Source organism: Aspergillus neoniger (genome assembly GCF_003184625.1).
Source record: "Aspergillus neoniger CBS 115656 unplaced genomic scaffold BO87scaffold_7, whole genome shotgun sequence".
Taxonomy (NCBI): domain Eukaryota; kingdom Fungi; phylum Ascomycota; class Eurotiomycetes; order Eurotiales; family Aspergillaceae; genus Aspergillus; species Aspergillus neoniger.
The window spans coordinates 937562-952850 of NW_020291135.1; the positions used below are offsets into that span (position 1 = coordinate 937562).

Consider the following 15289-nt stretch of genomic DNA (forward strand, 5'->3'; position numbering starts at 1 on the left):
GGTTGCCACCACCCGCCCTGAGATAGCCAGTATATGGCTCGCTCAACTGCGGTAGTAATAGAAAGAATAATAGAGGAAGAGACAAATAAAGGAGGAAGGGTTGGGTCTTAAGATGCATAGAAAGAGAGAGTGTTTCCGTTGGAAGGTAGAGGTATAGCGGGAAAGGCAGTGGAGGAAGAGAAGTTGGGCATGAAGAATTTAGTAATCCACGTAATTAACTTCTCTCAACTTGCCAGCCCATCTGATTTCTTTCAGAGACCTTTCAAGCCTTATAACTTCTCTCCTTACCCCTACCCAGCCAGTCTGGCGAGGGAATATCCAATCTGCACGTTTGATCATCTCTATATCAACTAGTTGATTGAGACGGTTTATTAGCGTCTTGCATGTCTCGTAGTTTGAGACGTAGGCAGATTCCAGCTGGAGAATAATGTTGTGTCGGTGTTCAGAAGTTGGGCTCGTGGAGGCAGTAAAGATAATCTCTGCATCTGTGAGAAGGATCTCATGATCCCAAATGAGATAGCCGATATAGGTGTCAATATGACGCAAGAGGGAGGTATAGATTGGAAGAGTGTTGACTTTGTGGTTCTGGATGTGGGTCGATAGAGTGTCGATGGCAGAAGCAAGAAGTGGAAGAAGAGTAGAGCTGTCAGACGTGCTGGTAGTTCTGGTAGAGGAGAGTGTGTGGAGGAGGGTATCGAGGGCTGGATCTTGGTCTTCGACCAGAACTTGAGAAGTAGGCTCCGTGATGTGAGAGACAGACACTTCTTCATTTTCATCCTCTTCAGTGTTGGCGAAAAGTCGTGTTAGGGCTGATGATGAATCGTGCTGGGCTCTGGTTTTGCCCTTATCCTTGCCCTTGCGAGGGTGGATGATGCGATCCAAGGACTTGAAGGGGTGGCGGAGATTGTTGTATAAAAGGATAGGAGCCATCTTGTTGTTTAATCTAAGATGGATACTGATGTTTTGTTGAGTAGGTGGAGGGAGGATAGAGTTTCCTCTACAAAGGAGCTCTTTAGGGAATTCAGCGTCTGAGATGTTTCAGGCGGGAATTTAGTAGTGTTGTATAGTCTCCAGTGGCGTATCTGATGAAATGGATGGTTGTGTGGTTGTAGTATGAAGCAATAAAATTGCTAGTATAGTAGATAAATAGGTCGAAGCGTTCAGATGATGAATGTCGAATAGACTGTTGAAACTTGTAGGAGGTATACTCGGAAATCTGAACAATAAAAACTTAGAATAGACGTTATAGTTCTTCAACTCACAGATTTTGCCTTCCATCCAAGGGTCATTATGATTCACAGGCTGAAAATAGATTTTGATGACATACTGACTCGGCAACTAATTTGGCCACTTCGGTTTCTGCCAGGGACTATAAGCGTAGTGATATCGTCACCGGCAGCAATAGGAGTCATTTGGTTAGATATGCCACATAGAAGAATAGCAACAGTGGCTGTACAAAGCCGGGATACTTCTCCTGAGATCGCTCACTCCGTCCTTATGTTGCCGGAAGCTACCAGAATGGAGAATGCATCTTTCCCAGTGCTCTCTCATGGAAGAGACTTTCTAAGGGCATTGACAGGTCATGGTCATTAGGACTTGCGACTGGCTAGACATTTCAAGCTGGCTCCTGTGGTGCCTTTTCTGGATGAAAGCTCTATCAGCTTTGCCTATGGTCATCGAAGAAGATAGGAAGCTGTGAGCATGGCATGATACACCCTCGTTTGCTCTCGTCCCTATACCAAAGTCCCCCGTATCAGGAACTATAGTCATCTGTAGCAGTACAAGGGATTCACGATGCTCTGTCAGATCTTTCCTTGATCTTGAGAGATATCTACCCTGGGGATCACATTATTGATATAACCTGCATTCTTATAGCCACATCATGTTGGATCAAACCAATCTTTTTCCACGTAATGCCCTATATGGGTGTTTCTGATTCTTAGTGACTCAAATTACTGCGACACTTGTGCGTATTTCCTAGATACTCTTGGGTTTTCCGCCCGTTCAATCTGTGTCATGATCCAGATAGGTGATGTCAATGACGGGTATAGCAGACACAAGAGTCAACCAGTAACAGTATGCCCAGTCCAAATCTATCATGGCAAACACAACACTCAGGAAAGATTTGTCAATTGTAGGAACACGACCTTTGAATGTCCATATAATGCAGAATGCTGGTCTGATGGCATTGCGTTGATAATGCAGCCTTCGGTGTCGAGCATACAAATACTCTCATAGGGCTAAAGTTCATATCATATTATCGATCCCTTGTGCTAAGAATTGTTAATGGGGTAAACGTTCGAAGACGAAGCAATGGTCTGAATGATTCCCATTCCGTTTCATGGTTTTCCAGCTCGTAAATTCCATTACTCCGGTACTGACCATGCAGGCCCTTGGCCATCTCAAGAAGCGGAACGCCTTTTATTTTCATTAACTCGCCAAAGGAATCATACAGGATGATGCGAAGCCATGCTTATGGGAATAAGCCGGTCGCTTGGACAAGTCGTAGAATTTCCCTCTATGGCAGCGAGGTAAAATGTCTTCTGTGTCTATATATTCCATCTCATCGAGGCTGCTGGTAACGAAGTTTGTCCAAACATTTTCAAGTATAGCGCGTAAATTCACATGTCAATATTACAGGATGACGCGAGAGGAATTTTCAGAGTCTCAGCTGAAATTACCGTGCGACGAGATATATGGAACACTTCTTGCCAGAGGGAAACATGTTCGGAGCCACTGTTGTGGGCGTGAGCGAAGACTCCATAGCACAAGCAGGTCTTGCCTGACGCATTCCATTCAGAGAAGACGTATTTGGAACGTCCGCCATGAACATTCGCTATTTTTCTACCCTGCAATGATCTTCTGGAAACATGGAAGAAACAATCACTTAAGCTTATTGCGCTGCAACGCACGCACAGTGACAACAGCCCGGGTCTGATTTCAGGCTTTTGTTGTTCAGTCTTGTACCATCTCTGACGGCATGCCAGATGATTCACCATTGTAGTCCAGACTGAGTTGAGATGTATCGTCCCGAGTGGATGGGAGGATCACGAGAATTTAGCGGCCCACGCACGCATTTCAAGGCCGGAGGTGCTTGGAAAGGAACTGAGAAAGCCCCTGCTCAAGCCCTGAAGTTAAGGCACGCCTGAAAAACTCTTTAGACACACCTTCAATGATCTCAGGGACCTTTTATACCACCACGAGTGCATAGCTTGCTCCTGAAACCCCCTTCGTCAGACAGGAAATAAGATCTTATTAAGGTGGCATCAAACAAGGCATATGCGACGTTTGGATGCCGCGTAATTTGGGCAGGTTGGATACGAACTTGCTTCTTGACGTGATATGTTCTGGATGAGTACATAGATATAACATGATAGCAGGATGGTATATATCATCCACGTTGTTTGTTGGGTTGTGATGATATTATGTACCTGTCCCCGAATTTGGTTTATAAAATAATGCTTGTCTGATTCAGCTTTCTTCATCAGTATCACCTAAGATGACGCATTCTGTACGTGTAATTGCCCAGGCATTGATTAAACATATCATATAAGAGTGGGTTTATAATTTGATGATAAGCCTTGCATAATACTCCAGATTCATGTCATCGTCATTTTTACGCGCACCAAGGTTGCAGAACATGAGCCTTCAACTCAGCCCCTGTACCGTGGATCAGACATCGTGCACTAGGTAATATACTTTACATGGAAAGTGGCATGATAATGTAGCATCTGACTAGGTAAATGTGGAGGGTGACAATCGACAAAGGAATGCTTCAATTGTAAGATGGGAGTGTAACGTAAAGTCAGAAATTTTCATACTATAGAACATTCTGCTCAAGACTGTGAACAGTCAATGAAGATTTCTTATGGCTGAAAGGCCACAATGATGGACTAACAGGCTGTTTCGTGAAGCGATTGAGATGCTGTGGTAATATCACATGTCACGGTTTTACGGATAGTGTATCTCTCGCTTGAATTTCACTGTAGTACTGCTCATTATATGTAGCTGCCTGGAAACTAGTGAGTATGGGGGTGGGTGTGCATTGTACCATCCATCCAGCGGACAACAGTAAGCAATTCTCAAGATCATTTCTTCTTTTCTCTACTAGTACCTCCACACAAACCTTTTCCGCTAAAAAACGTATTTCAAATTATGATTTATTTGCTCAATTATTAGTATTCACCATATATACATCTCATGATAGATCCATCCGCCTACAGGTCATGAACGATACATGATGACAAAGCTTTGATCATTTCGAGGGGTATTCCTTCTCTAGGAACATTTAACATATCTGCTTTTCTGACACTGATGTATTTAGTGTTATCTTATTTTCGAAAGGCGTCGCCAGTTTGTATCCATAGTCAAGAGATATCTTCATGGTGTGTACGCGGATATTCTTGGACCATCTACCATCCTACGCCGCTGCATGTAACTGACCCAGGGGAGAATAAACCGGATACAGGAGTATTTTCGGCAGATCGGGTCCGAATAAGCACCTTGATAGACTGGGGATTGTAGTATGTCACACATCCGTGGAGTGGAAAATACATTCTGTATGCGTATCAGTTGCGCAGGGGAAAGTTAAATCCTCTGGGACATTTCCAGAGTTTGGCCAAACCGGCTAACAAAACGGAGAAAGTTTGAGAACGTTACATGCTGTGCAGACCCTAATGGGGTCGACCGTGGTTCTCTAAAGGAGACGATCAAGGTGAGCACATTGTTCTGCTGTTTATTGGTCCAATGAAGATGGCGAAAGCATCCTCGTGGGCCCATCTCCCACTCCCAACGCGTCTGTTGACAGCCTATATACAACGATGAACTGTTCCGTATTCGATCTTGGCCCAACCCGTCAAGCTTCACTACATAACACTGCCTTCTAGCCAGTTGAATAGGGTTTTGCGGTTACAACTGAAGCAAGCAATACCCATAGAGAAATTAGCTGATCATGGAGAATACACTGTCTGCATCTGTCAGTTTTCCCAGGTTGGCAGGGCTCTACCTTCACTTCATTAAAACGAACTGATACTGATTCTGTCCTTTTAAAATACGCATCATTGCATATTTCGGGCCTATTAGAGTTCTCGCTTGTCCGGTCAATACTTTGGCACCTAACATCTAGACCAGACGGGTCGATCCTCGGCTGGTGGGAAAAGGAAAGAGACGAGAAAGGTAGCCACGACTGCGGTTTCCACCTGCGCTTTCTGTTAGTAAAATTCTGTTGAGAGAGAAACTGATTAAGGGTTTGGTTCTTCTTGAACCATTAGACATCACTCTTTCGAGAACTAGCTTCACACTCTTTCAGACTAAGTTACATCTCCATACTTTCGTTGAAGAACGCAGTCTTAAACTATATATTCACCCTCAGCTCAGCTACTCTTTTCCGTAAACATTATCTACTTCACTTGAAGTATTCTGGTGTATCATCCTTCAATTGTTTAGCCCTTTAAGGTATCAGCAATGGGTGACATCAAGATGAGCTCCTTAGGGTTCTACTACAGAATAGCTACTAATGATTGCCTGGACAGGATTGTGACTTCATTCCTAAACCTCCACCACACAATGCAGTATCCACCTTGGCCAGAACAAGCAAACTTCAGGATATCCTCTACCGATTCACACAACTACAGCGATGTGGTGAGGACCATCCGACTACCCTCTTCTCTATCTTCAATTCCGGAATTTAACCGAGGATCTCAAGGGCAATGCGTCTCATGCGGTGTCCACCCACCGAGCGGAGCATATTTTGACTAGCAGGAAGATGGCAATTCCTAGGCTAGCAGAAGGCTTGGAAACATTCTCAACCCCTGGTAGATTTCATCGTCGTCACGTGAGCCGAGCATGCGAATCCTGCAGACAGAGAAAGACAAAGTGCACAGGGGATAAGTCTGGTTGTCGCAACTGCCGTGAGGCTGGCATCATCTGCTGCTACACAGATGGTAAAAGGGAGAAATCCAAGAGGTGTGTTTTCATCTGACTAGCTAGATCCTCAACTGATTTTAGAGGAATTGGTACACCAAGGCAATTGGCTAGTTTGGAGGCCAAAATACGGACTTACGAAGACGCTTTGAAGAACCTGAGCAACAGATTTGGGCTTACGAATGAGCAGCTGATGAACCTGGCATTGACAGTGGTACAGACACAGACTCCTCGCATCTCTTTAGCCTTAGCCATATCTCTTGTTCCGATCGAGCCCGCTATTTCCACTTCGCTCTGTCTACTCCAAGATTTATACTGACTAGAAGTAGGAGGAGTCTTCCAGTCCTGCCCTGTTCCCTGATGGGCAAACACCCTTCCTCGGAAATCAAAGACCTCTTTCAACTCCCAACTCCCAGTTGCCACCATTCGTTGACTCCAGCCACTACGTTGATTGTATCAGTGAAGACTTCAATAAGGACGAAGTTTCCCAGGCTACGGGCTACATTGGCCAAAGCTCCGAAATTGCGTGGATACATTCATTAGGCCGAAATGTCAACGATGGGACTGGATGTGGGACTCCTAAAGAATCTATATCGCTGCAAAACTCTGATGATAGTCTTATATCCGCTTCGAATTACCATGTTGATGATCAAGAGCTACCAAGTATCGAGCGACAAGAGCCTTATGCACTGCCGTCGAAGGATATAGCTTCAAAGCTCTATAACTGCTATTTGGACCGGGTGCATCCTTCTTTTCCAATCATTGGAACCACGCCATTCGGAGCACAGTTCCGTGCATTCTTCAACAATGCCAATTTACGCCCAGGAAACAAGTGGCTCGCAGTCTTGAACGTAGTCTTTGCAATCGCTGCTAGGTATGCTTATATCTCTGAAGCAGAATGGCAATTGAACAAGAATAATCACTGGCTGTATTTCTCAAGAGCAACGGTCTTGAGTATGGATAACGGGGGTTTTCACCATCCTGACCTACAGCAACTACAAGTGGAAGGGCTAACAGCTTTGTACATGCTTTCTCTGGGGCATATCAACCGGTACGTACATCTATGTCCGTATATACAAGTCACCTATACATGCCAGTGCTTACGAATGATTCAAGTGCTTGGAGAATTTGTGGGGGTGCTGTTCGTGGAGCCCTTGGTCTTGGATTGCATCTGCGCAACATGAGCAAGTCGGCTTCGGATACTTCCAGGGAGATCCGATATCGCGTATGGTGGTCCCTTTACATGCTTGATCACCGACTTAGCATGGTCACAGGACGGCCGTCTTTCATAGATGATACTATATATACAATACCCCTGCCTGTTCCAGTTGACGAAGAGAATTTCGAAAGGGATGAAGTGATAAACTGCCTCCGTCTGTCACACGGGACTGAAGGCAACGGTTTAAGTTTTGATCTGAAGGCCAAACACTCGATAGCTACCCCAAAGGCTACAGGCGCAACTGCCAGTCCTCCTTGTGGATCATTGCACTTCCTCCATGTCATTCTGCTCACGCTGATATCAAAGAAAATGACAACCAAGCTCTACAGTCCCGGAGCAGCGCGCACATCTTGGATAGGGATAGAGTTTGCTATACAAGGTCTCACCTCTGACATCGAATCTTGGCTTTTGAGTCTTCCTAAAGATTATGATTTTACATCAACACAGTCCTCACAGGTCACTCATTCAATATCTACCCACCGGATGAGCCTGGCATTTTTATTCTATAGCACCAAAATTGGCATAACACGGCCATGTCTTCGCCGTCCTAATACTGCGGAGCAAGAAGGCAAGGTTTCAGATGAGAAAATGCAGGATTTCTGTCACAGAACAGCAGCTGAGTGCGTGGAATCGGCTTGCCATATGTTGAGGCTATTTCCCGAAGGACTAGATGCTGCTGCACTGTACAGAATGTCACCGTGGTGGTGTATACTGCATTTCCTTGTTCAAGCAACCACAGTCCTTTTAATAGAGCTGTCTTTTGGTGTTTGTCACGTTCCAGAGAAGGCTTCGATGGTTTCTAAGGCGACTGAAAGAGCCCTTCAATGGCTTGCTATACTAGCAAAGACCAACGCAGCCTCAGAGAAAGCTCGCTTACTATGCCAATGCCTTCTACGCCGTATCGAACAATATGCAGGAGTGAATTTACCTATTCACCCTATCCCAAGTGATGTCGGCATTTCTGTTTTGCCTGGACCTAGACCGACCGGACTTTCGTCTACTCCAGACCCGCGCCCCAGTGAATTTGGAAGCAGTCCTTCACCGTTTTTCGGTTCGTCGAATTCTCTGGAAGCCCATGTAAAGTGCCAACCTTCTCCAGAAAGTCCTGGTCTGATGCAAACGGACAAGGATACCAACGCTCAGGATACTTACGATGAGGGCCTTCCTTATGATCCAAGCACAGGGCAGATTATAGGGTCTTTCTTCCCACCTAATCTAAGTCTCGGCTTGGAAATAAGTGATTATTTCTTGGAGGAAGTGTGACACTTGCCTACACCTCGTGATCAGGAATGTAATCAAAGGGCTGCCCTCTATCAGGCCTCCCGGACGGTCTCCTAGTCTTGCTGTGAAAGTTTGAGCATCACGGCCCTGTCTCTATATATAGCCGTGATTGGCACCCAGATTGCAATGAAAGTCTCTCTTCACGGTGTTGACATAAGTGTACTATTATAAGAATTGAAGTCTTTGACTAAGTTCCACTACCCTTACATTCAATTGATCCTAAATGCTTTGGTCTATCGAGTCCTCTAATTTCCACCAAAGGCTTTCTCATTCAGCCAGCCGTCATAACTGCCAAACTGATCCAGCTTATACCTCCCCGCGTTAAGATGGAATAGAGGATACCCATTGATAAACTCGTTGACTGTCTTTAGCAGTCTCGGATTTCCCTCACATGCAGCACGCAGTCTCCGGATACTACCCAAGCACTGATCCACTCTCTCCTGGAAAACCTCATACTCAGAAATCCCCCTGCAAACAGAAGTCTGCCTGATCCACGTCCCAGGTTCATTGCCCAAAACAGACTCCTTATAAAAAGACAACACATCATTCAACTGCTCAATAATCCCCGCTATATCAGGGATCAACGTAAAGTAATCCCCCAACTTCCAGTCACTCTTGGGGAAATAGAAAAACGCATAAGCTTCCCCAATACCACTTTTCCGTCGCAAGAAGTCCGGAAACAACTTGGTAGAAGGAGAGACCACGAATTCACCTGTCCGTTCTGCCTCCACGATATTGATGCTCAAAAAGTCCATGGTTGAGTTGATGATCATGTCGCCAGCATACCATTCATACTGGCTAACTATATCGTGGAGGGTTTTGTATAGGCCCTTGATGTATTGCAGATTGGTGCTGGATTTGCCAAGAAAGACGGTGCGACAGGGTTTAAGCTGCTCGCGGAATTCGGGGTCTGCGCATTGGTCGTCGATCGAGAAAACGTATGCTGTTAGGACTCCTATGGAGATCTGTAAATCTCGGGAAAGGCTGGGGTAGAAGCATCGTGCTAGGACTTTTCCTGTGTCGACGAAGTGGGGGATGGTGTCTTCTGGGAGGCCGGAGGCGGCTGCGAATTTGTTGAAGACTTCGTTTTTGAAGGCTTCGTCGGGCGCGAAGGGGGGGATATTGGGGAGGATTTCTTTCAAGAAGGGTAAAATGATTTTAAGGAAGTCATCGGGTGATACTGAGGGTTGGACTTTTGTCATTGTTGCAGTGCGATGCTGATGATTAATGGGTTTTTGGGAGGTATTTATAGGTGTTGGAAAGCTATATACTATAATGTAAATCATCGGTACTATTGGAGACTTTCGCAGAGAGGATTTCTCTACGTCATGAGGTTGTCATATCGGATTGATCGCGCACTCTGTGAGACAATAATGGTGTCTGTCGCTTTGATAAAATTCAATATTGCCAGGTCCTTCGATACAACTGGCATTGGAGTGAACTCAGGGATATACATGCAGCTGTGTTGCACTGACAAGTGGACAAGTGGTGAGGGATACTGTGGATAGAATGTAGACATGCAGAAAAGGCTATGCTGTGTGATATTATGTGAAGAAATTAATTGGGCCATTGTGTGGAGTTCATGTGAGGATTTTAATATATAGTAAATGCAGAGCATACAGAGAACAGAAAATGATCAGCAAGTGTTGGGCCATGGCTATCTATAGATATGCATCTTCTCTCAACATGGTGATCGTTGCCGTCGATGGAGGCTCTTTCTGATGTAAGTCGCCAAGCCACAAAGATTTTCCGTGATGAAATGTGCTTCGTATCTACATTTTTTCCCACACTTGATTATTATAATCAAGAATAAATCATGTATCAGATTTGATTCTCTTAATAGTGACGATTATCGTGGTTCGACCAGCATGACTCTTGCGGTCGGATTAAGCAAGGGGGTTTGCGATTGACCTCACTGGTGTACAGAGTCTTGTATGACAGAGCTGCATCCATACTATTTGAGCACTGTGATTAAATGGTGCTATACCGCCCTGGATTATGGTAGGATCCCGTTCCTCTTGTGGTCACAGTGGTATTTTCTGCAAGGGGTATAGAGGAGTATAGAGAATGATGTGTTTGGTTGCACGATCTCACAGCAGTATCCTATTCACATCCCTAGTTCGTCCTGTTATGAAGTTATCACTAGTAAATTATATATTGATGACATCCAATGTCTTATTAAGGTGCAGTTATTCAGGCTCAAGCATATCTGGTCAAGCCCCCCTCTTTGACGGAGCAGCCTTTGACGGAGCAGTCAGTCCACTATCCTGCAATATTCACTCTGTCTCTCACCCTACCTACCTTACATCTTCAGACAGCTTCTTCATGAGTTGTTAAAAGAATCTGCGCATATTATCTCAGGGCTAAAGATGGCGGCAGAAAACGCGATAAGCATTCTTGTGGCAACAGGAATACTCCTCGTATGTTCTGAAAGGCTGTTATTTCCGAGAAGTTGCATAAGCCATCGAGAGAGCTAAGTTCGAGAGTGGCCTATAGTACTTGTCGGTGGTTACGTATAACCTATTAATCCATCCACTGAAAGACTTTCCCGGCCCGCGGACGCTAGCCGCCAGCAGGATCCCCGTAACCTACGCCTCTCTGAAGGGGATACAAGCACAGTGGCTCCATAACCTTCATCTAAAGTATGGACCAGTCGTACGCGTCGCTCCTAATGAGCTGAGCTTTATCGATGAGCAAGCCTGGAAGGATATATATAGCAGTTCACCCACGGTGCCACAAAGTATGAAGAGTGGGTCCGATTTCTTCAGATATCTTGAAGACGATGACAATCGGCCATCTATACTAGCAGCCGATGAGACAGATCATCCAAGGATTCGGCGAGCCTACGCGCCAGCATTTTCACGACGAGCCTTAGCCCGTCAGGAGCCAATCCTAGCCAAGTATGGTGACGTTCTCGTCGAAACCCTTTCCGGCATGGAAGGAAATACCATCAATATACGCGATTTATTCCATCATACGCTTTTTGAGATTGTTGGGCATTTCCAATTTGGTGAAGAACTGGGAGTCCTGCGAAAAGGAGCACATAGAACGTGGGTACACAGCCAGCCCAGGTTGGTACGGGTCGCGACTTTGCTATCAGCTCTCGCCGAATTCTCCTGGATCAACCTTCTGTTCCGCTCGACTATACCCTGGATGTCGAAGTGGCGCCGCAAGGCTTATTTCAAGGCTTCGAATGACCTCATAGACCATCGACTTCGTACTCAGAGCGACGAACCTGACCTCATCGGCCTTACTTTTCGCAACAGTCGCAACTTGTCCCTGACTGAGAAAGACATCCGTGCCAATGCCCACATAATGATGACTGGAGGAGCAGAAATGACCATGACCACCATGACAGCCTTGACCGCATACCTCCTTCAGCACCCTGAGTGTTTCGCACGTCTTAAAAATGAGATTCGCACAGCATTCCACGATAAGAGCCAGGTATCTCTGGAATCAGTATCGAATCTTGCTTACCTAGATGCCTGCATCAAGGAGGCTCTAAGAATATTTCCCCCGATCCCCGGAGCTATGCATCGTGTTACCCCTGCGAGCGGGGCGCGCATAGCCGGTCGATGGGTCGCAGGAAACATGCGGGTCTATATTCCCATCTTTGCAGTCACACATTCACCCACCCACTTCTGGAACCCTGACAAATTTATTCCTGATCGCTGGCTAGATGGTGCAGAGGGCCCATATCAGAAAGATAATAGAGCGGCATTCCATCCCTTTTCGACAGGACCGCGGGGTTGTATTGGCCAAGAGTGAGTTGACCTATTACTCATCACACATGAGCATTAGTTGATAAGTGAATAGCATGGCATATGGCATGACAAAGGTAATATTCTGCAAATTTGCAACAGAGTTCAACTGTGAACTTGCGTCTGATGATACCGGCTCCTGGCTCACAGGTCTTCGTTCATGGGGAACATGGGATGTGCCGCCACTCATGGTGCGGGTATCTAGGGCGGAAAGGCCAGCATCTGACTATGATATGATGTCGTTGTAATGACGCTTATGAGAAGTGGCTAGTCATGATGACAGTGATAATGCAGTGATGACATTTAGTCTTGATAATTTGATGTAACTTAGGTGTGTAGATTCACATTCACAAAGACTTTATACGGCTCTACCTCCGCGGCCTACTTTTACAGTCGGATCCTATTCGGCGGTGCACAGCCCAACTGTCAGTGGATATCCCTACACTAACTGTATCCCCCCGGGGGGTGGGGGGAGCAGATGCGACAAACGGACACTGTTTAACTTGTTCCGGGATAACATTCAGACTGTCCACCGAAATCACCCAAGCTACAAATTACGTATGCCTTCAGGTTCGCTATCCGATATACCCTCGGGTTCTACTGAAGCGTCGAGTTCTCGTAAAATTGTGCAATGAAGATCATCGACCCCAAAGCGGACAACGTCTGTACATCTTTTCCGGTTCTCCGATCTTTCACGAGAACGAGTTAGGCCAAGAAAGTTCCAGGACTGAATCGGTTACCGATGTATATCGGGACAGTCACTGTAGGAATCTACCAGACCATGAACCGATGTCTGTAAGTCCGTGGCTTAATCGCCGCACATCAAACATCTTCCTCTCTATCACCAGTATGGCCCGCATCGTGATGATCTACAGAACAGGTACATATCACGTACCTCTTCAGTCATCGACACTATTTATTATTAGATAATCGGCGAGCTCTTACATTTGAAATATTTGAGCATGATGAGTATTGTGCTATATAATCCCACTAAGGTCTACAGATCAACCCCAGATAGTGCAGGGCATTCAACGTCAACATCTGGTCTGTTAGACCCAATCTCGGTTCAACGTTGCCGATGAATACTATGGCCACGGCGGCTAATCAGCTCGCAGATCTGAAGCCAAGCGAATCACTGCAAACTTGCATCGCTATGGCTTCCCCATAGGGCTCCGCTACCCAAGCCAATACTATAAGGAACTACTAATAGTTAGCTATTCCCAAACAGGGTACTATTTTAAGAAGCAAAATGTTTTACCGAGTTTAGGATATGTTGTCGATAGTATATATGTATATAGGCATTGATATATGGGTATGGGTATGGGCATGTATGTTCTTATTATGATGAGTGTTTATGGATTTTTATTCTATGGTTTATGGTGTTTGGTATGTCTCTGACTTAGTTTTATGTCACGATACGTACCTTTTTTCTACATTATCGTAAATTTCCTGTTTTAGACATTGCTGCTTTACTGAGGGCGCTCAGGGGCTTGCTCAGTGAGTAATTCACATCACGACTCACCGAAATTAAAGCGCGGGTCACTGGACAATCCGTTGCGCAGTTTATATTGCTGCCATCGCAAAGATCGACCAAAAATGTCAATTCGAAGCCGCATGCCAGCTTCTCCGAACCCACATGCAGCGTCAGAGCATAGCAGATCTTTACTTTGCTTCCTGCGACCTAATCAATCCTCTCCAGACCCGGATCAAGGTGTATTTTGCTGAGGTAGAAGTCACTTTAACAAATATAACCGAACACTGGGCTCTGAGTGGTATGGTTACCGACCAAGAGACTCTGGAAGGGTTGCAGATGCTCCGCCAGCTGTGGAAGGACTTATGCATCGTTGAAGGCAAGCGGTCTCTCCCCGACAGACCGACTCAGCCTGGAGATCCAGAAACACGTATGCCATGTCTGCTAAACTATGAGATGAGTCCGGGGAAACCTCACCCCAAGCCGAAGTTATACTACCCTCTCACGGGGATCCGGAAATGAGAATCGCCAACGCGTTGGCTGCCTTCTTTCAGCGTCATGGTATACAAAATCAGTCTGCTGCCTACACCAATAATCTCAAGTCCTACTAGCAAGTAATGTTGCGGCTTGCTACATTTCCTCTTTCCCCTGTTTCTCGTCCTTCGGTACCCTTCGGCTGACCTATAGCCCAGTCCTGGCAAGGATTTGGACGTTGCCACGGACCATCAGGCCTGGCTTTCATTTTCTTATACGAAGAAAAAGGGACCGTATCTCACCATTTATTACCATTAGGCCTTGCCAGAGGAGGCGGAGGACTCGTAATCCTTAAGACTGTGTGTCTGAGGAGCTTGTTGATCGGTTACTATGACTGTCACCGCACCACAGAAAGGATTGGCCGTGTACGTTGTTGTCGGTACCCGCATGTACTTGCAGAATCCCCCGGGGACGTAAGGGACTCGGTCGGAAGCCCAGTGTCTTGTGAATCCAACAGTTTCCTTTGTATTCTGCCGCCCCTCCCCGGGACCTCTTCCTTCGCGCAAGTGAGCAAAGGGGTAATTATATCACTGCAATTTGGGTCCCCGTTCGATGTTCGCTGGGACTGCAGAACATTGTGAATCAAGTCCGATAGAACGGCTGTTCCGTAGGCACTGTCCAGAATGGTGAAAGTATGGTTTGCAGGATCCGGCGACGCCTGCAAGGTCGATAATCTTTCTTGCAAGGAGGACGAAAATATTTTCCGTAGCTTAGTTTGCGGAAATTATAGTCCGTCTTGATGAAGATCTGAAAAGTGGCCTTCGCGAGTCATAAAGTCTATTCTTTGCGGACAGGAAACCGTGATCATAGGTAAAAAAGGACCGTACAATCCGATGACGCGTATAGCTTATCTTTTTTTTTGAGTTCTGTTTGTCTATTAGTACTTGATACAAAGTATGGGGATCTTAAGACCCCAAGGTTGTCACTCTATATAGTGGGATACCATTAGGCCCCTTACGCTTATCTAAAACACAGCTCCCTGTGCCCTGTACACCACCAGTCCGCACTGAACCGTATGACATGGCTACAACTGAAACTTACCATAAATTATGCTCAGGCAGCCTCAACGTACATGATGCATCTCACCGCAAGGGAGCTAGT

The 15289-nt window shown here is 45.8% G+C and overlaps 4 protein-coding genes across 4 annotated transcripts; 2 read left to right on the plus strand and 2 right to left on the minus strand.

Annotated features, from left to right (window-relative positions):
• Nucleotides 1-198: 198 nt before the first annotated feature.
• On the minus strand, nucleotides 199-930 carry BO87DRAFT_423532 (uncharacterized protein; the record flags this gene model as incomplete). Its single annotated transcript, XM_025627173.1, has 1 exon — nucleotides 199-930. The coding sequence occupies one exon, from the start codon at nucleotides 928-930 to the stop codon at nucleotides 199-201; it is 732 nt and encodes a 243-aa protein (XP_025482689.1).
• Nucleotides 931-5565: 4635 nt separating this feature from the next.
• On the plus strand, nucleotides 5566-8404 carry BO87DRAFT_353679 (fungal specific transcription factor domain-containing protein; the record flags this gene model as incomplete). The annotated part of the gene is made up of 7 exons (XM_025621248.1): nucleotides 5566-5640; nucleotides 5705-5813; nucleotides 5883-5942; nucleotides 6009-6136; nucleotides 6252-6796; nucleotides 6863-6973; nucleotides 7039-8404. The coding sequence occupies 7 exons, from the start codon at nucleotides 5566-5568 to the stop codon at nucleotides 8402-8404; spliced, it is 2394 nt and encodes a 797-aa protein (XP_025482690.1).
• A 263-nt stretch (nucleotides 8405-8667) lies between these two features.
• On the minus strand, nucleotides 8668-9624 carry BO87DRAFT_452087 (terpenoid synthase; the record flags this gene model as incomplete). Its single annotated transcript, XM_025628485.1, has 1 exon — nucleotides 8668-9624. One exon carries the CDS (start codon nucleotides 9622-9624, stop codon nucleotides 8668-8670), a length of 957 nt encoding a protein of 318 aa, XP_025482691.1.
• A 1167-nt stretch (nucleotides 9625-10791) lies between these two features.
• Nucleotides 10792-12431, plus strand: BO87DRAFT_302648 (cytochrome P450; the record flags this gene model as incomplete). Its single annotated transcript, XM_025619211.1, has 3 exons — nucleotides 10792-10842; nucleotides 10919-12186; nucleotides 12239-12431. The coding sequence occupies 3 exons, from the start codon at nucleotides 10792-10794 to the stop codon at nucleotides 12429-12431; spliced, it is 1512 nt and encodes a 503-aa protein (XP_025482692.1).
• Nucleotides 12432-15289: the final 2858 nt, after the last annotated feature.